At 44.7% G+C, this 25,737-nt stretch overlaps 7 protein-coding genes across 7 annotated transcripts; 5 read left to right on the top strand and 2 right to left on the bottom strand.

Annotated features, from left to right (window-relative positions):
- Window positions 1–1,713: 1,713 nt before the first annotated feature.
- PVX_092745 (hypothetical protein, conserved) lies at window positions 1,714–3,643 on the bottom strand. The gene has a single exon (XM_001615491.1). It carries the CDS (start codon window positions 3,059–3,061, stop codon window positions 2,159–2,161), a length of 903 nt encoding a protein of 300 aa, XP_001615541.1. The 5' UTR covers window positions 3,062–3,643; the 3' UTR covers window positions 1,714–2,158.
- Window positions 3,644–4,360: 717 nt separating this feature from the next.
- On the top strand, window positions 4,361–6,188 carry PVX_092740 (hypothetical protein, conserved; the record flags this gene model as incomplete). The annotated part of the gene is made up of 1 exon (XM_001615490.1): window positions 4,361–6,188. The coding sequence occupies one exon, from the start codon at window positions 4,361–4,363 to the stop codon at window positions 6,113–6,115; it is 1,755 nt and encodes a 584-aa protein (XP_001615540.1). The 3' UTR covers window positions 6,116–6,188.
- Window positions 6,189–7,309: 1,121 nt separating this feature from the next.
- On the top strand, window positions 7,310–8,859 carry PVX_092735 (60S ribosomal protein L33-B, putative). Its single transcript, XM_001615489.1, has 3 exons — window positions 7,310–7,720; window positions 8,233–8,374; window positions 8,548–8,859. Exons 1-3 carry the CDS (start codon window positions 7,551–7,553, stop codon window positions 8,674–8,676), a joined length of 441 nt encoding a protein of 146 aa, XP_001615539.1. The 5' UTR covers window positions 7,310–7,550; the 3' UTR covers window positions 8,677–8,859.
- A 949-nt stretch (window positions 8,860–9,808) lies between these two features.
- On the top strand, window positions 9,809–11,109 carry PVX_092730 (60S ribosomal protein L28, putative). The gene is made up of 3 exons (XM_001615488.1): window positions 9,809–10,323; window positions 10,597–10,675; window positions 10,814–11,109. Exons 1-3 carry the CDS (start codon window positions 10,182–10,184, stop codon window positions 10,974–10,976), a joined length of 384 nt encoding a protein of 127 aa, XP_001615538.1. The 5' UTR covers window positions 9,809–10,181; the 3' UTR covers window positions 10,977–11,109.
- Window positions 11,110–12,925: 1,816 nt separating this feature from the next.
- PVX_092725 (coproporphyrinogen III oxidase, putative) lies at window positions 12,926–14,735 on the top strand (the record flags this gene model as incomplete). Its single annotated transcript, XM_001615487.1, has 2 exons — window positions 12,926–13,012; window positions 13,209–14,735. The coding sequence occupies 2 exons, from the start codon at window positions 12,926–12,928 to the stop codon at window positions 14,733–14,735; spliced, it is 1,614 nt and encodes a 537-aa protein (XP_001615537.1).
- A 1,121-nt stretch (window positions 14,736–15,856) lies between these two features.
- PVX_092720 (hypothetical protein, conserved) lies at window positions 15,857–21,568 on the bottom strand (the record flags this gene model as incomplete). Its single annotated transcript, XM_001615486.1, has 3 exons — window positions 20,903–21,568; window positions 16,230–20,697; window positions 15,857–15,990 (listed from the first exon to the last, which is right to left on the bottom strand). The coding sequence occupies exons 1-3, from the start codon at window positions 21,017–21,019 to the stop codon at window positions 15,857–15,859; spliced, it is 4,719 nt and encodes a 1,572-aa protein (XP_001615536.1). The 5' UTR covers window positions 21,020–21,568.
- Window positions 21,569–22,849: 1,281 nt separating this feature from the next.
- On the top strand, window positions 22,850–23,937 carry PVX_092715 (hypothetical protein, conserved; the record flags this gene model as incomplete). The annotated part of the gene is made up of 3 exons (XM_001615485.1): window positions 22,850–22,934; window positions 23,066–23,135; window positions 23,337–23,937. The coding sequence occupies 3 exons, from the start codon at window positions 22,850–22,852 to the stop codon at window positions 23,935–23,937; spliced, it is 756 nt and encodes a 251-aa protein (XP_001615535.1).
- Between the last annotated feature and the right edge of the window lie 1,800 nt (window positions 23,938–25,737).

Here is a 25,737-nt window from a genome sequence, read left to right as displayed (position 1 = left end):
GAATTTTATCCCTTTCGACGTCTACCTGAATTGGGCGCTAACGTGTACACACACATGTGCATACGTTGTTCCAAGTGGAGAGAATGTCTCCTTTCGCCGCTTCACCAAATAAGTGCTCACAAATGCTTCCACAAAGAGACAGGGTCAAATTGAAAGATAGAACACTCCACGCGCAAACTGAACTTCCTGAAAATTTTAACTTCACAGATATGAGCACATATCGAAGCGCGTGAAAAATCTTGTGGTTACTTAGAGGGCACTTCCTCAACGGAAACACCAGGAGGAACCAACACAGGCAGTTCAAATGGATGTACTCGCTTCGAAACAGCAACGAATCCCGCTCGTCCCACTGCATAGAGGAGTAAAGAAATAATTACACACAAAAAAAAGGCGAATGGCGCAGCTTCGGCGACGAGCTAATATGTTGCACCAAATAACGAATTCGCTCTAATAATTACACAACTGTTTGCTAGCGTGATTAAAGAACCAAACAAAGGGGTGGAACCTATGCACAGTTACATATACATAGTAATAATATGCATTGCAATGGACATAGCAATGTAATCTCCACGTGCGCAAGAAGACAAATGGAGAAGACATTACCCGGACGCGCCGCTTCTCACAACCATGGAGTAATTTGAAAAAAAAAAAATTCCTTTACGTATCGGTCAAAAATCTATGTTCAGAAAAAAATACGTATACACCCCCAGTCAGTGTTACGTACATGTTTGTGCATGTCGAAAGACGCAGGGAGGAAGAAAAAAAAAAAAAAGTTGGACAAGCAAAAAATGGGCACTACATGCATACAAAATAAAGTCAGCATTTAAAATGGTTCACTTAAAAACGAATTGATCTTGCGAAACATTTTACTCGCTCGAGCAAATTGCCAGGTGATGGCCGTGAAAATATCACCAATCAGTCACCTGATAAGCGCGCGTGGGTCTGCAAAATTGGCACATGCGGGGAAAAGGTTGGAAAAATATTGGGAAAAAAATGCGAACAAAAAGCGAAAAAAACACTAAAAATTGTAACACGCTGCCAGCACACTGCTAACACACTGCCAACGAATTTGAAACATGCTGCGAAATTAGGGCGGACAAATTGAGGCAGTGGCCGACTGGCAACAATCATGTCGTTTATGTGCAACGCGCGGTGGGGCCATGTTGGGACTTTCAATGCCATTTTTGAGGCCCTCGCACACGGCTCCCATTTTGTTGCGTCCTGCGCTGATCAAAAGAAAAGGAGAAGCGCATCCCCTGAGTGGTGTCACACCACTTTGTAGCAAGTTCGCACCCCTTACCACCATGTCATACGTACACATGTCACATGCGCAGAGACAGGTGAACCAAACGAAAGATCCCCCTTTGGGAAAAGCAAATTTCACCAGGTCACATGCAGATATCAGAAAAATTGCGCTCTCGGCTTTCCCCCCTCTCCTCAGCAGTGTAATTTACGCGCACAAATACGAACACAGTTCTGCTCACACCGCAGTTGCAAAATTGTGCAGGCAACAATGTACACTTACATGTATATACACGCAAATGGCTCACGCGCGGGGAGGGAATTTGCTCGCCCGCCAATGGAAAAATAAGACCAATAAGGGTGTACACACATAAATATACACATGTGTGTGTTTTTTTTTTTTTTTTACATTTTGACGAAATGAAGTGACATTTTTATTTCATTTTAGCTAGCTGTTCAGAAAATATGAACAAAAAAAAAAAAAAAAAAAAAAAATAACACTGTCGCAAAATGGCTACCCGTGCAATGGGCACACAATTTTGTACATCACGCTGGTGTTGTTCCTTACCCTTATTCCCCCCCTCCACATTAGCTACTATTCCGTGGAAACCATCCGGATTGCAACGCGTGTTCCTGTTGACTAATCTGCACAAGTTATCATTCCTTGTGACGATCAAAATGCGAGGGGGCATGCTTCTTTATGTGTATCCACCTGGGCGAGCACATATGAGAATGTGCAAGCAGCGCTGCTCAGCGGGGTTTTGTTCGTTCAGCATGGAGAAAAGACGGGTCAACATGGGACGCTCATTCGGTGCTATTTTAGACGAAAGAAACGGCTTGCACATTAAGAAACTAGCACCGTGTGTGGAAAGAAAAAAAAAATGGTTACTTTTGCTGCCCCTGCGTAATGCCCCCTTTAGGAGTACTGATAATCGGGGGCCGCAATATACGCCTTGGACTTTTTATTTCTCCTATTTTCAATGTAGTTGTAGCCATAATTTAGCTTGTGCTCGTCCCACTTGCACTGCATGTATTCATTAAACCACTTAACACACTTTTGGTTGCTGACATCGGGGTTCATATGAAAGGAATGAGTTAACAAGCATTTATACTCCTCTATGGCCAAATACTTGCAAGCGTCATTAGGGTTATCAACATTTATTCTTTCCACGTACAAATTTAGTTTATTCCGTATGTCATTTTCGGTGTTTAAAGCATACATGTCTTTGTTAACAATGGTATTATGGTCTGTGTTTTTAAAATTGTACAGCCCATGATTATGTGCTAGGAGCATTTCCCAGTCTGAGGAGAAGTGCTTTTTTCTGTTTGGCGTCTTAAATCCTTCCTCTGGGTATAAGTCACTGGCTATGTTACTATAATTTATGTTTATGCGATCCTCCGATTTGTTTACTTTGTTCTTTTCGAAAACAACACTTTTGCTAACAGGAAATGGGTAATCTACTGGTTGGTTTTTTTTGTGATCTTTATCTTCCTCTTCGTACACTTGAACACCGGTGTATCTTTGAATTTTTTTTTTCTCCACTCCGTATTTATACTTATTTAAATCTTCATTGCTATCGATGAATGGGTTTATGGGTATTTTTTTTATCACGTCAAGAATGGAGTCGTTGTTCTTCCCTCCACTGGCGTCTTGGAAGAGGGCCTGCGAGTGTTCACTTTTTGGTGGGTTCTCACTTTTTGGCGCATTTTCACCTGTTTGCGCGTTCTCACCTTTTGGCGCATTTTCACCTGTTGGCGCGTTTTCACAGTGGCTTATGTTTCCCCTTAAAAGGAAGGAGCACAACTTGTTTAACTCCATTTTGGTGGGGGCGGCTCACCAGGGGAGACCCAGTTTGGAGGTTCAAAAATGGCTTCTTACGTATAGGTGTGTAATATGCGCTTCTTAACCTTTGCGTACGCATCAGTTCGTTTGGTCATTCAGTTGCCTAGCCATTTGGTTGTCCCTCCGCTGGGCACCCGCTTGATCGTCCTTTCTGAGCCCTCTGCAACAATCTCGAAAGCGGCGCGTTCAGCGAGTTCCGCTCACACAACTGTGCCGTGTTGGGTATGCTCGGCCGCCTTTATTTTGCTTTCCCCAGTTTGTGCACTTGAATCTTTCTCCTTTTTCCAGTTTGTTTATTCCCACTATTGGGGGTATACATTCCTTTCACTTTATTTATTTTTATTTTTTTTTATTTTACTTTTTGGTAAGGGTGAGGCTATCTCTTTGGCTATCTCTTCGACTATCGCTCTGGCAAGTGTACCGTATGTGAAATGACATCACTTACGCGCACTTTTAGCAGTTATCATTTCGCTTAATGTGCATACAAGGCTTATCTCCTCACCGCTAATTTTTTGCGTCACTTATGCTATGGCACAAGTTGGGAGTGACAGCAAAATGAAAAATTGTTCTCTTCACATGTGAGCCTTTTTTTCCGCTTTTCCCCCCCGACGGGAAAAAAAAAAAAAATTCACCCCGAAAAAAAAAGTGCTGACCTTTTCATAAAATATTTATGTTTAAAAAAAAAAAAAAAAAGCTAGCAATGGCAAAGCGGCGTTATTCTACAAAATAGATCGAATTAAGTTTCCTTTTTTTCGTTCCCCCCTTTTGCGAAACTATACCTTTTAAAAAAAACAGGTTGAGGGAAAATATGCCAATCAGTTTACGCATCAGTACGTAGGGGAAAACAACACTACGCTGCGCATATCATTTTGCGCTTGCGCGCGGTTGTCAGAGGGGAGCGGCGCGACGTTGAGCATGTTCGTGTGGAACCTCTCGTGAATCTTTTTTTTCACGTTAGCATACGTTAATAAGTCAATACAGTCGTATTTCTTTATTTTCTTATTTCCTTATTTTCTCATTTACGTATTTTCCCCTTTCTGTACGTTTTTGTCAAATTGGGGTCTTCAACATTGGCGAGAGCAGAACACTTTGCTTGGGCCCGCCCCGTCCTCTCTACAAAGCGCAGCGCGGACTGACACCAATTTGGGGCGGTCGAACTCACGCTGCGTATGCGCCCGCACCACCGTCGCGACGAAGTGAAACCCTTTGAGGGTACATTTCAAACGGCATTCACCGCCGTTCACCCCCCCCTCCCCCATAAATTCACTACACAAAATGGACATGGTGACAGAAGAGAGTTATCAAAATGCCCCCCCAGAGAGTAACCTCAGCAGCAGCGTGGAGGATGAGATGGAAGACCTGATTTATTACGTAAGGACAAACGAAATTGAGGAAGTTAAAAAGATCCTTCAACAGGGAAACATAAACTCTATTAACGATGTGAAGGACGAAAATAAAAATACACTCCTACATTTTGCATGCGCAAATAATAATGTGGAGATGATTCGCTTTCTTCTGTACGAATGTGCAATTGGGCATAACCAACTGAATGCTAGTGGAAATAGCCCCCTCATGTGGGCCATCCAGAATAAGCACTCCGAAGCTGTAAAGGAAGTGCTGCTCTTCGACTACCTCTTATGTAGCAAAGAGTACAACACAGTGGAAAGAAAAAAAAACGAGCTGTACGAACATATGAGGAAAGACTTTTTGCAAACCTCCCTGGTGAAGGACGAATACCAGCTAAGTGCCCATGTCAAAAATAAAATCAACTCGATGAATTTTTTCGGGAGCATTTTCTCTGACGATGGTGATGGAAGCTTGGCCAATGGAGACAGTAGGCAGGGAGCCGGTGTTGCCGCTTTAAACGGACAGGGAGAAACGTGGGGGAAGCAAATTCGCCTGTACAAGGAGGCCAACAAAATTGATCTGCTGAGGAAAAACGAATTCGACAAGAGCATTCTGTCGGAGGCCTTCAACGCGCAGGACGAGAATATTTTGCACCTCGTTCTGAGCCACCCCATATCGAGTGTGCTGGACGAGCAGGACGGTCGCGCGGTGAGCGGTGTAAGCGGTATTAGCGGCATGAGCAGCGTGCGCGGCGTGGGCAGCTTTGTGGAGGACCGCGGGGAGGGCGCACCCAGTGGCCACAACGACACAGCGTTCACGACCAACCTGGAGGAAGCAAAAATAATTCAGGAGAGCACCCACCAGCTGCTCATCAACGAAAAGGCAAAAGTAAAAAAAGCGGAAGGCGAAGAAGAGGTCATCATACGGATAAGAGAAATTGGGCTAAACTATTTTGGCAACTCATTTGAGGATGGCAAAACATCAGGAGAGGAAATCCATTCGCATAATGACATCACCGGGATTAACATTTGGGAGTGTTGCCTCGTGATAAGCAAATGGATCTCCGACATGTGCCTCCAGAATAGCACCCTCTTTAGCAACAAAGAGGTGTTAGAACTCGGCGCAGGGAGTGCACTAGCCAGCATTTCGCTCTTCACCTATGCGAATATTTTTCTCAACGGAGCTAATCAAGGCCCAAACCAAGTAGTCATCACCGATGTTAACCCATTCACGCTAAGCAACATTTCGCATAATGTCCAATTGAACGAAGAACTGTTTGGCCACCTAGATTCAGATTGGAGGAGTAAAATAAAAATATGCAATATCGATTGGACCAATGAAAATACCTACCCACGTGAAAATGAGCAAGTTGCCACATATGATTACATCATTGGGAGTGATTTAATATACGACAAGAAAATCGTGCCATCACTTATCCATTTGATTAACTTAACTTTAAAAACGAATGGCATTTTTCTTTATGTGTGTAGAAAGAACAGGGATGGATCACAAGAATTTTTCGATCAATTAAAAAATGGAAATTACCACATAGAGTTGTTCACCCCCCCGAGTGACTACTTTACCAGCCCCTTCCTCAACTTAAGTCAGGACCTCTATGAGGCAAAGTTCTCCGAGTTTTCCGACGCTTCCAACTTTGTTATGATGCGCTGCCAAAAGTACTAAGGGGGGGGGAGGGAGGCACCCCCAAACCTTCGGCAGGGAATTATCAAATGGGTCACTACCAATTTGGCGGTATATGCTCACCCGTATTGAACTTTTCCTCCCCACAAATTGTTAACAATTTTTTTTTATGAACAAATGTGAGAGACCGACCACTTCTTCCCTCCCATATCGTTTGTTAAATGAGTTGGTACATCCACATTATTTGCCTACCCATCCCGCGTGTTTATTGCTATATTTTTTTTTTTTTTTTTTTTTGGAGGGGGGGCCTCTCCCCCCACTGGCTGCAACATATTTATCATTACCGTGGCGTATTTTTTATACCAAGGCAGCATTTCTTTTCCCCCTCTTGATTTTTTTAAAAAACACTTGGCATTTTTTCTACATAAAAATTTTGTAATCCCACCCATTTGCGTTTCACCTTATTTTGAAAATTTAACTTCTTATTAGCTGAAGTGCATGCCGCTTTACCGGCGAAAAGGAAGCGCGTATTTTTTCGCGTTGCAACTGAGCACAGCTTCAACGGAACATCCCGCTGGCGGGGAGTTTTACAAGCGCGCCGTTCCAAGTAGGCCCCTTTCGAAGGAAGGAGAGAGATTAAGGGGGGTATTACTATATACATATATATACATAATATACATATATATATGCCCGCTTAGCGGCGGGAGGAAGGCCCGCCCAGGCAGTGCACTGCTTATTTATCTGCGCAGGGAAATGCCTTTTTTGTATTTCGCGGAGGTACATTTGCGAAGGCACACTGCTACGCCTTATTTGTATGGCCTAATCGTGCAGCATATTTTTTGCCCATGAGATGCTCTCCCCGCTGCGCGCAACTGCCAACGAGGGGAAAATGGCCCGTTCAGCAAAGCGTGCCATCCTGAAGAAAAAAAAAAAAAAAATGCCCTCCACAGTGCATACATATTATTACATATATATTATACCTCCTTGGGGGTGATACCAATTTGCTCGCTGCAACAACTTCACAACACCCTCCCCTCGAGTGAAGCGAGAACTCGGCGCGCCAGGAAGATGCTAGCCCTGCGGAAAAAAGGTCAAGAAGCATTTTCTGCGTAACCCGCCACGCTCGTATCTACATACGTATGTATATTATATATGTATATTACATTGCTGCGCGCTTGACGCTCCACTACTAATTTGAAAATTGCCTTAAAAAAGGGACTCTTTTTTTTTTTTTTTCAAACCATTACAAATATTTTTTACGTTCGCACAAATCCGCAATTTTTATTTTTTTTAAAAATAAATAAATTTTTTTTCACTCATTTGAAGATATATGCATATGTACATTTACCCGCATTTTAACTTACATTCCTGCTAGTCATTTTTTGCATTCCGGCCAGGTTACAAAATAATATACCCCAATCTGCTTTTGCGAACGCGCAACGTGCTGACCGATCCATCAAACCGTACCCCGCGCAAAATGGATAAAACGAAAAGCAAGAAACAAATTGGCAACGCCAAAGGGAAAAAACCCGCCAAGAAGGTCATCAAAAAAGTTGTAAAGAAAGTTTTGGGGAAGAAAAAAAAAACGGTGAAAAAACTCAAGGCAGTTCGATTATATGAGAAGGGAGTTATCTTGGGATACAAGAGGTAGGCACACACAGGGGGGAGCCGGCAACTGGGCGGCGAGCACCAACGCATTGTTCGTTAGCCCATCCGCCTGAGCAAAAGCAAAGCAGTGCGCATGAGGGAGCCGCAGAAAATGAACACAACGTAATGGGGTTAACCCTGTGGGTTGCCTCATTAAGTGATGCTGACTGTGCATACGTATCGGAACAACTGAACGTTCGCAGGAGGGAAAAAAAAATAAAATAAAATAAAATAAAATAACATACAACATATAACATATAACATGTAACGCTTTGCACGAAAAGCGTCCACGTTAATAAAACGAAGATGTGGTGGACCCCACCAAAGAGAGAGCGGCGCATCAGCACATGCGGCAAAACAAAACAGTCGTTTGATCGATGAACACCGCTGCTGTTGAGCGATGCGAAAAAGGAAATGCGCACACTCGGCATGCCCTTTTTTTCCCGCCACTTTGTTACGCCTATTGACGAATGGGCACCACAACGATCACTCCGCTTTCCCTTTATTTGCAGATCCCAAAGAAACCAAGACCCCAACTTTACCCTCATTTCGATAAGGAATGTGCATACGAAAAAGCATGCCCAATTCTATGTGGGCAAAAAGATTGCCTACGTGTACAGAACAAATAAGCACCACGACGGAGTGAAGATTAAGGTATGCGAGCGGCAAACTGGTAGCGAGGAGCGCCCGTTTGCGTCTACCCTTATGCCGCTTTATTCGTGATCATGCCATTTTGCACCTTACCGTTGCCTCCCCACTCTAACCACTTTTCTTTGCTGCGATTTTTCTCATCCCCTCTTCCCACCCCCGTTCCACCTCTCCTGCAGTGCATATGGGGAAAGGTTTGCAGAACGCACGGAAACAGCGGAGTGATTCGCGCCAGATTCAGAACCAACATCCCACCCAAGGCCTTTGGAGACAGAGTCAGGATACTCATGTACCCCTCGAACATTTGATTCGAAGGGGCCCCATGCGTATGACGTGGTGCTACCATGTGCTGTGTAGCGTTGCATAAGGCAACATCGTATAATGTAGTGTAATTTTTTTTTTTTTTTTTTTTTTGGCCATGTGAATGGTATGAACAAAGAACTAGCATCGTTTTTTTTTTCAATCGGCCTACCTTTTTAACATCACCGTCACCACATCGAGCGTGCGGCCCAGCTCACCGATCCGAACATTTTCTTAAAAGCGTGCACGCGAGTGGATGCACGGTACGTGGCGAATGTGTGAAGGATACACAAAAAAAAAAAAAAAAAAGTATTTCACGAAATAGACTTTAAAAAAAATAATAGCAATTTTCAAATTCCCTACTGGGGTTAAACAATCACACGCACATCCAGCTGCGTCGCGCGTCATCTCATTATGTTCCACTTAAAATGACCAAGGGGTGCCTGTGCTGGTTGAAACTTCTGCCGTTCTAGTGGTTGGCGGCGAGGGAATCCCCAAAATGAGGGAAAGTCACACTCTCAATCCTTTTTCTTTTTTTCCCCTTCACAACGGGGTGCACATTCGAACAGCGGAAAAAATGAACGAATGTACTGCGTCCCCCCTTTGGCAATTAAAAGGGCGCGTAATTCCCTTTTCCGTCTGTTTAAGAATGCCGCACATGTATGCGTTTGGAACGCTACTTTGGACTTAGCAAGTGGGGATTACAACATCCTGCCCCTCCTTCACTGCTCCCTGTTCGCTTATGCAACTTCGTAACATTGCAACTTAGCAGATTTCTTTTTTTTTTTTTTTTTTTCCGCGCTTCATAAAGGGGGGCGCACATGGGGGGCCTGCTAAAATGGCCAATTTGTTCCTAATTTGGAGGAAAAAATGTCAAAAGGGAAAATAAAAAATTGAAACGTTTTCTCCACAAAATGGGGGACAAAAATAACTAGCATATACAGGGAAGAAAAAAAAAAAAAAAATACGACTCCCTTTGCCCCGCATAATTTAGAGATCCGTATGGGGAAAGTAAAGCACAGCTTCAGCAATTTGGGGGCGCCTCGCAAGTTAGCAGCGGAAAAGGCGCTTACCAAATGGCATGCGCGCACGCATAGCGTTACAATGTTATGCATTTCTTCGTGCATACGTTGCATATGAGCGACGCGCTGTGTATGCTTTCCCCCCTCCCCCGGGTTGCGAAAAACCGTTTGCAAATTTAATCTCAGCATCACAGCATATCAACATATCAGCCAAGGGGTAACACTCCCATTGATTTAATTTTTCAAAATAAAAATTTGAGGAAATCCCAAGCTTTGAATTGTTCGCCCATTCACCTGAACATCCTTCCCCCTATTTTAATTGACCCCATAGCTGATAAAATTATTTTCCTTTTTAAGCTTGCGCATCCATCGTAAAGCAACGTAAAAATCGCGTTACAGTAAAGGGTACTTTTTCTTACCGTAAAGGTATATAATAAAACCCCTCTTCGGAAAAAAAAAAAAAAAAAAAGCTAACCAAAATTGTGAGCAAAATGTCGAACGTGAGCAATGCCCTCATTTGGGAACTAACCAAAAAGAACAACTGCTTTTTAAAAAAAAACAAAAGTGGAAGAAAGGGAAATTTCCTATGCGACTCCTACAATATTAGCTGCAAAAATACGCCCTCAAGTAGTGGTATGTCGACGGCTGTGCGTGCAAGTGTTTATGCGGTGCGAGCGGCCATCGCGTAGAAAAAGAAATACGCGTTTTTTTTTTTGCATACTTTGCTCTCGCGGCTAAGTTACTCGTTCCCACCCCTTCCTTTCGCGGCTGAGTTACTCGTTTACACCCCTTCCTTTCGCGGCTGAGTTACTCGTTTACACCCCTTCCTTTCGCGGCTGAGTTACTCGTTTACACCCCTTCCTTTCGCGGCTGAGTTACTCGTTTACACCCCTTCCTTTCTCGTAGGCCTCGTGAAACAAAATGGCGTAAATCTCCGATTGCAGAAGGGGAAAGTTGTGTTGTGCGTCAAATCCACGGACGAAAAGTGAGGCGGACACGCAGACGTGCAAATTTGCCCCTATACAGTGCGCGGCGCGTTTTGCGCATCACCACGCGTCACCACACTTCATGCACATGTGTTTGCCAAAATAACTCCACCTGCCTTTCCACCCCTTCCCAACAGCACCACCACGAACAAGGTATACAAAACGAAGAACAAGGGAACGGCCATGAAGCTGATCGATGAGCACGCACATCTTGTAAGCGGCAAAAACAAGAAGCAGCTAATTAAGAAGTATAAGCGTATGTCCAAATTGTACAATTGCAACAACAAGGGGAATAAATAAACCAATTTACATGTATGAGCGGAAAGAGGGCAGGAAAATCTCCTAACGCTTTGCACGACACGCCCCTGCGATTTGTTTGCTCTTTGGACCCACCGCTAACAAGTGCGTACAATTCATATTTAAATGTGAAAAGAAAAAAAATTCTTTTTTTTTTTTTTTTTTTTTTTTTTATTTTCCACCCAATGCCTGCGCGCCGTCCGAATTGAACTTTAAAAAGAAACAAATGCCACACAGAGTGAATTAAAAATGAGCATTAATTATGCAACACATACGCGGAAAAAATGCTTCCATTTTCCCCTGCCTTTTTGCGAAAAAAACAAAACAACAAAATGGCGCATCACCCAAAGTGTACTCAACAGGCTACGCGAAAAATGCCTATCGTGACAGCTAGCCAATTAAAAAAAAAAAAAAAAAAGTGATGAAAAAAACGCACAAACGTGGTGACATACAAATGTGAGTAGACCGAAAAAGGATGCCAAGGGAACGACTTTTGAAGCATTCACATAAGGGGCGCTTCCATGTTAAGACGCAACATAGGGGTAAAACGGTATTACCCACCCAAACATGTAATAATCGTGCCATTTATATTTTACCCTCTTCTTACCTCCATCTTACCATCCAAATGAAAATTTTTTAAAATGGCGAAAAGGGGAAGGTCTCCCAACTGGTGAAGCCAACCGGGGCTACCTATGCCGATAAGAACAAAACACCTTCACTTCGCGCAACCTCTTGCGGCTGCTTTCGCGCTTTACCACGCAGCACAGTTGCCAAGAAAGTCTATGCATTTACAATCCGCGATTCCCCCCTCTGTCGTATATGGCTGAAGTGCAGCTGTATGATGCTCACTGTGGAAATTACTAACCCGTTTGGCGAATTTTAAAAAGGCCAGCAAGCGCGCACGTCGTCATCCGCTACCACCACGTATGAATGAGCGAAGGGCCTCCCTCATTCCAGCAAAATTGTAAATATCTGTATAAGTAGCAGCAGGTATGCTTTACGCGAGGAGGTATTTGTTTGTTTTTCTTCTTTTTTTTTGCTTTTTTTTTTTTTTTTTTTTTCCTTCCCGGAAAATACGTAGATGCCGACCGATTTAAAGCAGCGCCAGGGAGAATTGACTCTGACTCTCCGATGCACTCAGCATTTGGGGCACATCTCAGGAAAACATGATTTGTAATCGAATCTGCGGTTCTTCGTCCGTTCGTTCCATCGTTCAGTTGTTCACTTTTTTTTTTTTTTTTTTTGGTAAAGGCTGGGAAGTCATTTTTTTTCACCGGCTGCACGGCACAAGAATGAATGCCAACGGATTTATATTTTATTTAAAAAAAAAAAAAAAAAAATGTAGGCCTTAATCAACTTTGACAGTTTTAACTACCTATTTCTTCTACCTCTCTTTTGCTTCATTTCGTTTTTCTCTTTTTGACGGCGCTTGTTTTAATTCTTTATCTCCCCCGTTAAGGGCCTTTCCTAACACTCTTCCCTTTTTTTTTTTCTACCCCCTTTAATCTTCCTAACATTGCAGCCCAATTTAGGAGCCTCTTTTTTTAGTTGTTAACATTAAAGGGGACATCTCCCCCCTGCGTCGTTCTACTCACCCTCTATTGCAGTTTGTTCTTCCAGGTGGTGGCTCACCCGGTCGCAACTCATTTTTCAGTTTTCCCTACGACGTGGGATGTAGTGTTTAGTTTATTGCATCCTTTTGTTGTGCTGCGCTGAGCGGTACTCTGCTGTACTGTGCTGTACCGTACTGTACTGTGTTTTTTTTTTTTTTACCTGTCACGCCGGCCCCACCGAGCACTCCTTTTTTCGTTTCTCCGGTCCGAAGGCGGCCTTCGTTCTGGGGTGGATGCAGCCAGGGGAAGAGGGCGAGCGCGCGAATCGGCAGCTTCCCAACCTGCTCTCACCCCGTCTTCTCTACCCCCCCCTCCGTACGCTTCACCAACTTACATACAATGAAAGATGAGGTAGGTCCCAACTGGATGAACGAGATCCCAAACCAGACGCACGAGTTGTCCCAGTCTCCACGTTACATATTTGAAGTATACCCTTTCCAAGACCACTGGGTTCGCTCGTGCACATGACTCTTGGGGTAGTCCACACGTACATTCCAACGCCTGAGAAGAAGTCACGTCCGCGTTTGGGGGACCTCGCACGAGGGTACCAATATATATACATATGTATGTAATGTCTCACTAAAAAAAAACGTCTTGCCCCCCTCTGCCCCTCTCCGTGCAGCCATCCCCCAATGAAAGATTCCGGAACAGTTGGGAAAATCTGCTAAAGCTCGAGCAGAACAACATATGCAGCTTATTCGAGTCACTAGATACAGAAAAGTTTAGAGAAGAGACTTGGACAAAGAACAACTCGAAGAAGAAACAAATCGGCTCAGGCATTACGAGGATTTTAGAAAATGGACGAGTGTTTGAAAAGTGTGCCGTTAACTACTCATGTGTGTATGGAACCATCGACAGAGAGACTGCCAAGCAGATGTGCACCAACCAGTATAATAAGGAATACATCACTAGCAAAGAAATTTGCAATACGGATGAGCTGAACCAAATTATCGTTCGTATTATAAACAACGGGGGGTTAAAACTAGATCGAGAGAAATACAAGTACTATGCTTCTGGGCTGTCTATCATTGCTCATCCCGTGAACCCCAACTCGCCCTCCATCCACATGAACTTTCGCTTTTTCCAGGTGTTCGTCAGAACTGGGCGTAAAAAGAAGAAAAACGCCCCAGCTGCGGGGGGTAGCACTACGGCCTACAGGAGCGTCGGCGGAAACGCCAACACATACGCCGCTCCCAGTAAAGGGTGTCAAAATGGACACCTCACCAACGCGAACGCAAGTGCTAGCGGTACCTCCACTATGAAAAGTCTTATAGATAACAATTACCGAAGCTTGAAACACTGGTTCGGGGGGGGATGCGACTTGAGTCCCAGTTACATCTTCCCAGAATTATTCATCCATTTCCATCACTCATTTAAGGTGGTCTGCGATAAGTATAATCACCTCTTTTACAAGTACTTCAAAAAATGGTGCGACATGTATTTTCGAATAAGGCACAGAAATATAAGCAGAGGAATTGGAGGGATTTTTTTTGACAATTTATTGGACAACACCATAAAGACAAAGGCAAAAGGGAAGGGGAAAAATGCAAAAGCGAGGGAATTGCAAAACGTCAGTCTCAACCTTAGCAACAGGAATGGAAGTAGCGTGAACGCCAACTGTGGTAGTAGCCATCCGAATAAAAAAATTGCATCCGATGGAAGGCAGTGCAAATGTCACAGCTGCAACCCCATCATGGATAGCAGCTACAGAATGATTTTCTTATTCGTTCAAGAGTGCATCATTAACTTTCGCAAATCGTACCTGTACATCCTCGCGCAGACCATTCATTGCAAATACGATGACAGTATGGTTAATTGGCAACGTGTCTGTCGAGGCAGATACGCAGAGTTTAATTTAATTTACGACCGAGGCACCAAGTTTGGACTCGAATTAAATACCTACAAAACGTATAGGAGAAAAAAACAAGCAGATAAAATTGAAAATTATGCTTCCACTTTTTTGAAGGATGAAGTTTTTTCTGACCAGAATTCGGACTACCTCTCTGATGAGCATGAAAAGATCGATAACGTCTTTGCCTCCCTCCCCCTCAAGTGCGAATTTTTTTACAAGTACAAAATTGTCAAGTTCTCGCGCGAGTACGAGACGCTGCAGGTGTTGAAGCATCCGAAGAAGTGGGTCGACTACTAGGGGGGGGCACCCCCTCCATGCGCGAGAAGGAGCGGCTTGCCGTTGGACACCCCTTGGGAAGGATCCCCCCCTCTGGCCAACATCTTACCTTCGCAGCATGGCAGTGTTAGTAACCCACCCCCGATACCATCATGCGGAGGAAGCAGTTGCCCCTACCCCTACTTTGCCTTTTTTCCTTCTTCCCTTTTTCTCTTCCCCTTCTTTCTTCCCCATTTTCTTCCCCTTTTTTTTGGCGCATAAATTGGACTACTTCTTATGCCCCCCCACATGCACATCACTTGGGTGATCTCCCGCGCCACGTCGCGGAGCTCCCCGCATGTGCACCGCGAACCTTGTGGACGCTTTTTTAAATTTGTCTCATTCGTGATGTAACTCACCCCACTGATGAACACGTTTGAATAATCACTGAATAATCAGCCGCGTTATCGATTCACGCACGTCGCTAGGAGTGGCGGCAGCGGTCGGAGTGGTGGATGCCCCCTCCCGCGCGGGCCCATTCTGCAGCGCGCGGTCAAAGACGCTCCCACCGGGGAACTACGAATATGGGCATCCACTGGGTCGCAGTTGCACGAAAAAAAAGGCAAAGAAAAGTGAAGAAAAGTGAAGCAACGTCACGTAACGTCACGCAACGCGAAGCGAAACAACATTGCAATAACGTAACTTTTAAAAAAAAACAAACAAGAAGGGGCCCCCACGCGGAAGAGGCGACCCTCGATGGCGAAGCCCCAAATGGTCACGCAGCATCTGGCTGGGGGTGATCCGCGTTTGATAGCCACATTTGATGGCTACATTTGATGGCCACATTTGATGGCTACATTTGATGGCCACATTTGATGGCTACATTTGATGGCCACATTTGATGGCTACATTTGATAGCCACATTTGATGGCTACATTTGATGGCCACATTTGATGGCTACATTTGATGGCCACATTTGATGGCTACATTTGATGGCCACATTTGATGGCTACATTTGATGGCTACATTTGATGGCCACATTTGATGGCTACATTTGATGGCTACATTTGATGGCCACATTTGATGGCTACATTTGATGGCCACATTTGATGGCCATATTTGATGGCACTGCTCGACAACCTCGTTTGATAGGCGCGCCCACCTCAACTCCTCTTCTTCTTGTTATTGTCGTACGAACTGGAGTAGTTATGCTCACTGTTGAGGTATTCTGCGTACGTGAGGTGGCCGATCTTCTGGTCGTCGTTTGAGTGCAGCAGGTTTATGTCCTTGTAGGAGTCTGCGGGGGGAAAGGGCGAAAAAAGGGGAAGTTTGAAAAGGAGCGGCGCGGATGAAGGAGCGGTGCGGATGAAGGAGCGGTGCGGACGAAGATGCGGGGCGAGCGAAGACGCGTATGTCTGCCGAACGGACTTGCACACTCGATGCACGTGTCCCTCTTCTCTCGCTTCTCTCCCTTCTCGCCGCTGCACTGCGCCGCTGCACGCCGCACAGCGCTCCCCTCGCTTCTCGCCCCCTTACAGAGATGGTTCCGGTTGATGTTGATGATGTTGTTGAAGAGGTCGTATTTCCTGCGCTTGAAATAGTAGTGCAGGAAAATGTCCACGTTTACGTTCATCGTGCCGTTGTCGGTCAGCTGGCTGAGGGACTCCCGGTCGTCCTCATCGTCCTCCCCGTCATGGGCAAAGTGCTCGGCGTCGTGGCCCCCATTTCTCACACTCAGAGCATCCTTATCACTGGAGGAGTAAATAAACGACTCGGCATTTTTGTAGTTATCATACATATGTGTGTGGATGAAATTTTTGTTCTGTCTATCCTCATTGGAGGCATCTTTCATGCTGTCCACCCGTTTAGGAGGTCCCCCGACGGGGTCACCACCCCTGTTGTGGCCACTGCTTGGACACGTTTCGTTGCTTCTCGGAAACAGTTTCATCCCTGCGTCTCTCCGCATCATCCGATTGTGAATAAAAAAAAATAAATTTTTAAATCCCTGCATCTTGGCTATCTTCATGTGCTCCACATCCTTAAGTATTAACAATCTTGTCACCCAGTTTTTTAAAAAAAAAATTAAAAAGTGAATGTAGACCACCCCTCTGCGTGATAGCTTGTCCACCTGTTTGAAAGCGCTCTGGAGGGATTTCCAAATGGTGTTTCTCACAAATCGACGTACCCATCGGCGGGTTGCTCGGTGCACCCATTTGAAGAAGCGTCTCACCAAATGGGGGATGGCGACGTAGCCGTATCCCCTTGATGGCACTTCCTGTTCATGCTCCGCTTCATCTTGTGCGTCCCTCTTCCTCTTCGCCTTGACCACTCGAGTTCCCATCCTGCTGAGCAATCTCCAAGCGGATCTCCACCAGGGGGCCTTCTTCTTGCGCACCCTCTCGTAGTAGAGGCTAGCCCTGTGGCCGACCTCCGTCAACTCGTAGCTCCTTATCATCAACACAGAGATGAGCAAAAACATAAGGAGGCGATAAAACAAAAGGGGGACAAACGACATAGCATATAAAATGAAAGAAAACCCGTAAGTTAAAAAAAACAAAATGACCAAATTTACGAACGTATAACAGGTGAAGTCCCAATTGAAAGCGTAATTAACTTTTTCATACACCATTGTAAAAACTCCCGTAAAATTTTGCGTCAAAGTTATAAGCATTATGAACCGCTTGAGAAGCAAATGGACATTTGGCACATCCACGTTGTTCGAAAAGATGGACGTCTTCCTACCGTCAATTGAATTAAAAAATAAATAAAAATTATGGAAGGGGGATTTCACAATTGGCATAAACGCATACTTCTTTTTAAACGCGAACATGTCTTTCTTCTCGTTTGTCCCGCTGGTCTCATTTTTCGTAGCAAACTCGGCGGCTTTCTCCTCATTTGGTGGTGCCAAATTATTCTTTATCGCGTCAAACAGGAAATTTTTTTTTAAAAATTTTGATTCTATCGACGTGTTTGAGTTTGAACAGGGGCTCTCCTCCACCACCCCCAGATGATCAAACGAAGGGGTGGCATCGTTGCTCCTGGGCATGTAACTACGGCTTACCACTTTGGGGGGTTCCAATGCATTCGAGTTAGCAGCTCCGTTAGCATTTACCTCCGTATTGCATTGCGCTAAATATTCATCCGTCCCATTTTGGCACGATGAAGAATCTACCCCTGAGTTATCTGTGTGTACCTCTCCTTGGGTGTGCACTTCCCCCCCGTTTTGCTTTTCTCGATGAATCTTTCGGACACGTTCCTTTCCACGTTTGGATGTACTTATCTGCTTATGTTCGCTATCGCTTGGTTGATTGCTCCCCCCGATTGGGTCGTCCACTTGGAGGGTCCTCCCTTGTCTTCCCTTTGTTGGCGTCTCCCACCAATGGTGCGTATCCCCCACTTTATCAGTTTGGTCTTCCCCCCTGGGACTCTCCCCCTCTGCTTTCCTCCGCTTCTCATTCATCCCGTTAAACAGCCCAGCTAGCCCATTTGCATGTGAACCCACGTTGAAAAAGTCCAGCGGGTTCTTATCCCTACTGTCAAACATCATATTCTGGATTTTCTTTGCAAATTTGGTTACGTTGGTTAATTTATTGTTCAGCTCATCAGGTGTATTTTGCATAAATTCGATTAGGCCTTTTTTTTTCTGTTGCTCTGGGTGTTCATTTTCCCCCTCCTTCATCTTTCCATTCGACTCCTCTTCTTCGTGATCCAAGTTGGGTTGCTTTACAAAACAATTTTCTTCAATTTGGAAATGGGCTACATGATGTCCTCCATCCTTGGGGGGACTTTCAGGGCTGTTAAAGCTCCCTCCGTAGAAGCTCCCATTACTGCTGATTTCGTTCTGGCTGTTCATTCCCTTGGCTGCTTCCCCATTGCATTCGTCGTCCTTCTGGGAGGTACCCCTCTTGGTCTGCTCCCCTGCATGTGCGTGCTCACTTGGGATCCTTTTCAGCTCCTCATTCGTCACTACCAGTTGGGGAAGGCCGCAACTGTTTGATCCGCCCTGGGGTGTATCCGTGAGAGGGTTAGTTTGGAGGAGTCGCCCCCCCTGCCGGGGCCAGCCACCTTCCCCATGTTTCGTGCCGGCGTCCACCCGCTGCGCTTCGCTGATGCCTCCCCCCCCGCCGCAATAATTCGAGTCTAGGTCATTCGCCGAGAGGGGCACCTCCCTCCGCTTGCTGTCAAAAAAGCGCACATTGCGCCTGTTCTCTGGGGGGAGGAGTTGGTGCGGCTGGGGGCCCTTCCCCTGAGCGGGGCTCCAGTGGGGCGGCCTCTTCTTCACCTGAACGGGGCGAAAATTGTACGCCATGCTGCAGGGGCCGGAGTCAACATGGCCGAACTTATAAGAAAGGGAAATAAAAATCAGACAAAAAAAAAAATGAACAAAAATGAGAAAAAAAGGAGAAATAACAATTAACCGAAAAAAAAACAACCAAAAGGATAAAATAAATACATAATCGTAACAATTTAGAGGAATCATTTCAACCCTCCTGGGATTGAACAGGTAAAAAAATTTATATAGCCATATAGGCAACTGAGTGACGTACACGAAGAAATTCTCACTATAGTACTGACAGTAGAGAGGTTCAAATTGTACAGGCAATTTATAGTAAAATAACGGCTTCCTCATATTACTATAGAGAGTCAAAAAAAGGGGATTTTTTTTAAAAATTATTTTCATCTTTATATGTAAAAACCCTAATGTGTACAGAGGGTTGAGCATTCCATATTCTTCGAATCCTTCCACTGGTTTAAAAAATTTGTAATTAAATAATTTGTTGTTACATGGAAAGATGTGTAGCCATAGGAAGCACTTGGTGCAAAACTTTATCCTATTCCTGATTTTTTTAATTTTATATTTGTAGGTATTTAGAAGGAGAAAGAAGGGGATGATTACCCTCCCCAGGATGATATCTTCGTTATTTTTTTTCCTATTTCGATACTTTATATTGATCACAATATCTGTGTATATGTCCTTCACATTATGTTTAATACATTCGTTGATTATTAAATTATTCATCGGGAGAGTCCTCGAACTTAGCTTTCTCAATTTCCCAACGTACTTCTTATCCTCCATAATGGTAGTCACAAATATTGATATATCACTGATGCTCACATTTTTGTTAAAAAATAGTAACTTGGCTTCTTTAATAAAGAGATTTACCTTACACAGATGAGCCTCTTTCTGCAGCATGTAGTTTTCCCTAGCCTCGGCGTACTGATTCGAGTTGAACGAGCTATCCCGTTGGGCCACCCCTGAAGATGATGTGATCCTTTTGGACGATCTTCCAGACGATGACTCATTCGCTTCACTAGAGGCAGATGCGCTGGTAGACAGATTTGGAGATGCTTCCTCTGAGTTTTCTTTTTCGCTATCGTGGGAACTACCAGCAGATGTACCCCCAGAATGGCTACCCGACGTACCATGTGAAGTGGAAGTCCTCTTTGAGGAACCTCTCGAACCGCCTGTTGTGTATTCCTCACATGAACCGTAACTCGATGCGGCATTCGAATTTACCGAAGTGACACCCTCTGGAGCTTCGCTAAGGACACTTTGCACACTGGAGTTGCATGTGGTTATCTCCTTTTTCAACCAGCTCTCCTTCTCATGGTCTTCCCCTTCACCTGCCTTGTTGGCACTCAGGGGGGGGCAGGTCCCTATGTACGACTCATCGATGTTCAAATAGTTGGGGCTTTTCGAGTTTATGTAAATGTTGCTATATGAGTCCTGTTGGCAGTCGGCTTCTTTCTCTTCCTGGGCACTACGTGGGTGAAGTCTTCGGCGGTTGTTTCCCCTGTTGCTTCCTCCGTTGCTTCTCCCCCCCTCCGATGTCCTTTGCTTGGCCCGCCTTACCCCGTCTCTGCTTCCTCTCTTCTTCCTCCTCTTCGCGATGCTCTTCCTATTCCAGTTGAAGTCCAAATTCCTCGAGTTGTAGCAAATGTCGTCATTTTTGAAGAAGTACTTGGAGGAAATTACCTTGCTTATTATTTTCCCCAGTTGGGTCTGTCATGTGTGAGGGAGGAAGGGCGGGGAAAATATGAGCGCCGCTGTTCGATGCAATTGGCACTTAGCAATGCCGCTTAGCAATTGCATGGAGCGCACCCATCAAATGAAACAATCAACCAGGACAGCACTCAAATGGACACTCAATCGAAAAAAGGCGCGAACACTCTCCTTCAAGACACACTCGCCATATTGGTATACTTACCCCCTGCATATTCTGTATGTTATCAATGGGTGTATTCTTATTTGCGAAGGAGTCTATTACATTTTCGATGACCTTCTCCGATATAGAAATGAGCTTTTTGTTTATCCATGTGGACATGGTTGCGACGGGCGGGGGGGAAGCGCTACACCAAGCGGGAGGAGCTCTTTTTCTCTGTGGCTACGCAGAGGTGTACGGGAGTGCGTCCCTACGTACGTGCAGATGTGCTCACGTGCCTATCCACATATGCACACCGCACCTGCGTAAGAGCCCTCTCGCGGATTTCTTTTCTCCCTCCCCGCCTGACTATGTCCCACTTACAGGTAAACCTCGATCGTGAGCCCCGCCGAGTGTCACACCAATTCCCTGGAAAGAAGCGGGGGGAAGCGCGGTGCAGCCACAGGCGGGCCAATCAAAAACAACGTAAGGTTAAAAGTTGCTTGCAAAGCAAAACGGAAAAAAGGCGGTAAAGAGGCGGTAAAGATGCGGTAAAAAGGCTGCGAAATGGGCAGCAAAATGACAGCAAAAACGCAACAATAAAGGAGCAAAAAATGAGTTAACCTCGTCACTATATTTTCTTTTTTTTCCCAAGTTGGTACCCCTCTCGCATGGGACCAAACGAATTAGTTGTGAAAAGGCTTCGCCAAATGTATACTCAAACTCCCATTGCATGCTTCAAAAAAAAAAAAAAAAAAATCACCCCACGCTCATCTGCGGGAGTAAGATTGTTTAAAATGCGTAAAAATGTGTGAATTATTTTTAAAGAAGAAAAAAGCTGTTCCTAAATTTTAACACCATGCGCTTTTTCAACTTCACAATGGAATGATTTTTTTTTTTTTTTTTTTTCCCCTGTACATATTTCCTCACGGAAAAGAGGAGTGTCACCTCGCAAGGCGGTCAGAAGTTTTTTTTTGCGGGAAAATCGCCTTCCTATACTTGTTGGCCCATTTCACAGGGCCCAGAAGAACAGTGCTTGCAAAAACGTGAAGACGTGTGCGCGAATGGGAGGAGAAATCGCCGCGGGGGGAAAGCATAAAAGGACACGCGAATGTGCAAACCTGCGTATACGAAGGAGGCTGTCCTGTTCATCCCCCCGCGCGCTCTCTCCTTACGCAAGTCCACGCATGCAGATTTTCTCCTTAACCTGCAAAGGGTTATGCCATCGCGAAATGTCCACCGTGGTGGTTTGGACACACAGAAAGGGGATAACCATTACGTGGCTCGACAGTTAAAAAAAAAATAACGCAATGGAAAAAGGCTTAATAACCTTCTCATAAAAACACCCACAGAATCGTCAAACAACACCTTTGGCCACCCCTTGGGGGGAGCATTCATTAGCATCTTTTCGAAGTTGCATCGTCGGAAAAATGGCAAAAAAAAAAAATAAAATAAAATACGCAGTAGGGTATGCAAATTGTTATCCCCCGATTGGTGTACCTTCCTCACGTTACTTAAATTTCCACTCCCCCGAATTATCCCCGCAACGTATGCGACCCGTTCGCGAACAGCTGCTTAGCCATACATGCGCACTTAAAGGCGTATGCTTCAGGTGAAGACACAGGACAACGGTTCACCTTTCCACAACTGCGTAACGTTTGAGGTTTTCACATTGGGGATTAAAATTGGGGTGCTCTTAGGATCCGTTGCACGTGGGGGAATAACTCCGTTTCCTTTTTTTCCGGCATAAAACAATTTGGCCATCTGCGAAAAGTTCACACAAGCACTCTTCTCAGTTCAGTCATTCGTCCCTATTTCGCTTGTCCCCAATTGTTTTTTTTTTTTTCTTTTTTTGTGAGATAAACCTCAGTTTATAATTACCACCTCCTTACGTGACACCAGAAAAAGGCTGCAATTATATTTTCCCCCCATCAATCATCTCAGTAGGGGCGCAAAAAATATAAAAAAAAAAAAAGAGGCATTCCCTTGCGCTAAGAAAGGCAACCAAAAAAGATGTGCGCAGGCGTGGTGAAGATGCCCATGGGGGAGGAGGACTCAAAGAGGTTTGGCATTTTTTTGAATTTATTTAAGGCGAGAGGTAAGACGAGCAGATGTCGCTCACTCGGGTGTGCTTCTCGCACCGAACGTTTACAAAGTGGATTATACGTTCGCTGCATTCACTGTGTAGCACCTTCACCTGCGCATGCGCATCCCCCCCACACCTCGCAGTCAACCTGCTCCAAATAAAAAGCAGAACTGAAACCACGGTGCAAAAGAAGAACATCCGCTTTTTCCTCCTGTAAGGTTTGCATGCGCGTCCGTATGGGCACTCCCAGATAGTGGTGCCACATGCGCACTCCTAGATAGTGGTGTCACATCTCCATGGTACTTTCCCCCCACCCCAGTTATGCCCACATAACTTGCACGCATGTTTAATCGTCCTTTTTATATTTTTTTTTTTTTTTCTTTCCTCTTACCCTCTACTTCCCCACTCGCACAGAAATGGAAAAGTGGAAGCCGCCCACGAGAGCATCTGCCGGATGCTTCGAAACGAAAACATATGCGACGTGTGCAAGAAGCTGATTGCACTATGCAACGAATCAACCTCCCTGACAGGGCTAAACCCTCGGGAGCGTGAAAATAAAAAGAGGTTAAAAAAATGCATAAGGAACATCCTCTACTGTGCCAACAAATTAAACATTAGCAACAAATCAAATGTGCGCACTCATTTTATAAGCCACTTTGGAAAGGACTTCATCGAAAACGTTGAGGAGGACTATCTCCTATTGGACAGAAATATGTGTGCAGTTATTAACAAGTACACTTTTACCCATAGGGAAATAGCACAGGTGCAGAAAAACTTTTTACACGAAATGGAGTTGCCAACAGGTAACCAGACAGACCCATGCCATTGCAAGTGCTGCAGCTTTTCACCAAATGATGGGACTTTACATGACGTGCAAAAAAATGACATTCTTCGGATCGTCAACACGTACTCTACACATGCGGAGAGTGTTCACGATCATGAGAAAAAAAAAATACTCCAAGATATGGAGGCTCAGTTAATACGGAAATTGAGTAGGACCCTCTTGGGGGGCTGACTCGGTAGAGACAGAAACGTACGCCCAGATCAACCGCGCTACACTGTAAGCGCGCAGGTGGGTTACTCCTGTCTGGGGTTACGCACATATAAGCGGTTAACTGTCTGGAAAGGTAACTGCATAATTTGTAACCCTTCTGCGGCACTCCCTAGGAAGAAGCTACGGAGCATGTGCTGCTAAAGATTGTTAAGTTAACCCACTGGGGGGGTCACATACGCGCATATATATATATATATATATATATATATATATATATATATATATATATATTTATTTATTTATTTATTTATCACGTGCATGCACCTGCGTGCGTGGCACGAGGCGCCTTTTTTTGGCAGTGCCCTGCACCCTGGACAACACAGGTAGGCCATCGCCAGTACGTGGGGGGGGCACAAAATAAGTGCATACAAGAAGGCACGCACTGGCGCATTACAATCATGCTTGCGTGCGTGAGAAATAGGTGCGCGTCCACGCACATAGCAGGCAGGCACGTGCAAAAATGTACTCGCACGGGACTGCCTCCCCGCCAGGTCTGCACTAATCTTACGCGGAAGAGGCAACGCACAAGGCACACCGCTGAATGACTATTCTTATGCATAAACCTTTCGCGTAAAAGTGCCGCGGAACAGTACGTGGAAAAAAAAAAAAAAAAAATTCCCTATTTTTTAATTTAAAATATGCTCCTTTTTATGCATACAAGTACGCAGTGCGTATGTGTACATGTACAATTTGCCCAACTGCGCGAAAGTTCGGCTGGCAGGAAAAGTGGCCTTGACTTCGGCGGCATTGACCTTGGCGTTGACGAAACCTTTGCCCTGAACGAATTTTTTCCCTTCTTCGCAAAATCGCCTTTGCGGGATTGCAAAAAACGTTCGTACGAGAACAACCGAGGGGGCTATTTTCCCCACGCTCATTTCTCAGGCGGAAAAATTGCCTGCAATAAAATAGGCATACGTTGTATGTGCAGCTTTTGCCTGCGCCATTTCGGCACGCACGCAGCGTGCATATATAAGTATACACTACTGCATAAGATACGTACGTGCGCATTTTTTACCTGCGCTATTGAAACTTTTACTGAATATGCCAAGCAACTTAAAAACGAACAAGCTGCATAAAGAGGCGCACCCCGAGTGAGCGTACCATATATACATGTAACATTGCGTGGTCGTCAAAATATGCTTGCTTTATAGAGAAGGCAGTTTTTTTTTTTTTTTTTTTATCCTCAAAATCGGTTATTATGCCATTTTAACTATTCCAAAAGGGAAGAAAAAACGATTGGGAAAATTTAGCAGCTGATAAAGAAGGTGAATGAGGTAATACTCAATTCACATTACAGCAAACATTTTCGCGCTACGTACCAGCACTTTTTTTTTTTTTTTTGCATACATACAAATATGTAAGTACGTCTCCCCACGCACGTTCTGCGCGTATAAAACTATGTAAGCAAAAACGAGCACGTCGCGCATACCTGCTATGCCATCCGAAGGGAAAACACCACTAACTGCAACCGCAGGGAGTTTATATTAACTTCAAATTTGATGTTACGATAAGTTTCGTGAAAATGCCTTAACCCCCCCATGCCCAGCCATGTTTGGTAACTTTTGCGAACATTTTTTTTTCCCCAAAAATAGCATAACGGGGGGAAGTCCCAAAAAGCAAATTAGGCAATCTTAGCGTACAAGCTTGATATGCAATCTTATTGTACAGGCCACTACCTCCTGCGGCATATATTTTTGTGCCCATTTTTTTGTGTAAAATACTGCTCATGTGCATGTGCCCTGTGCGTTTCCCCGCGTAGGC

The sequence above is a fragment of the Plasmodium vivax genome, chromosome 9 (genome assembly GCF_000002415.2).
Source record: "Plasmodium vivax chromosome 9, whole genome shotgun sequence".
Classification (NCBI taxonomy): domain Eukaryota; phylum Apicomplexa; class Aconoidasida; order Haemosporida; family Plasmodiidae; genus Plasmodium; species Plasmodium vivax.
The sequence above is the reverse complement of the archived record's forward strand: the minus strand, read 5'-3'. Positions and strand labels throughout refer to the sequence as shown.

Excerpts from the sequence above, each read along its gene's own strand:
- PVX_092745 (XM_001615491.1), bottom strand. The coding sequence starts at position 3,061 with ATGGAGTTAAACAAGTTGTGCTCCTTCCTTTTAAGGGGAAACATAAGC.
- PVX_092735 (XM_001615489.1), top strand. The coding sequence starts at position 7,551 with ATGGATAAAACGAAAAGCAAGAAACAAATTGGCAACGCCAAAGGGAAA. Across the intron at positions 7,721-8,232 it reads GTTATCTTGGGATACAAGAG|ATCCCAAAGAAACCAAGACC; the intron begins GTAGGCACACAC and ends CTTTATTTGCAG. Across the intron at positions 8,375-8,547 it reads ACGACGGAGTGAAGATTAAG|TGCATATGGGGAAAGGTTTG; the intron begins GTATGCGAGCGG and ends CCTCTCCTGCAG.
- PVX_092730 (XM_001615488.1), top strand. The coding sequence starts at position 10,182 with ATGTCGAACGTGAGCAATGCCCTCATTTGGGAACTAACCAAAAAGAAC. Across the intron at positions 10,324-10,596 it reads AAATACGCCCTCAAGTAGTG|GCCTCGTGAAACAAAATGGC; the intron begins GTATGTCGACGG and ends CCTTTCTCGTAG. Across the intron at positions 10,676-10,813 it reads GTCAAATCCACGGACGAAAA|CACCACCACGAACAAGGTAT; the intron begins GTGAGGCGGACA and ends CCTTCCCAACAG.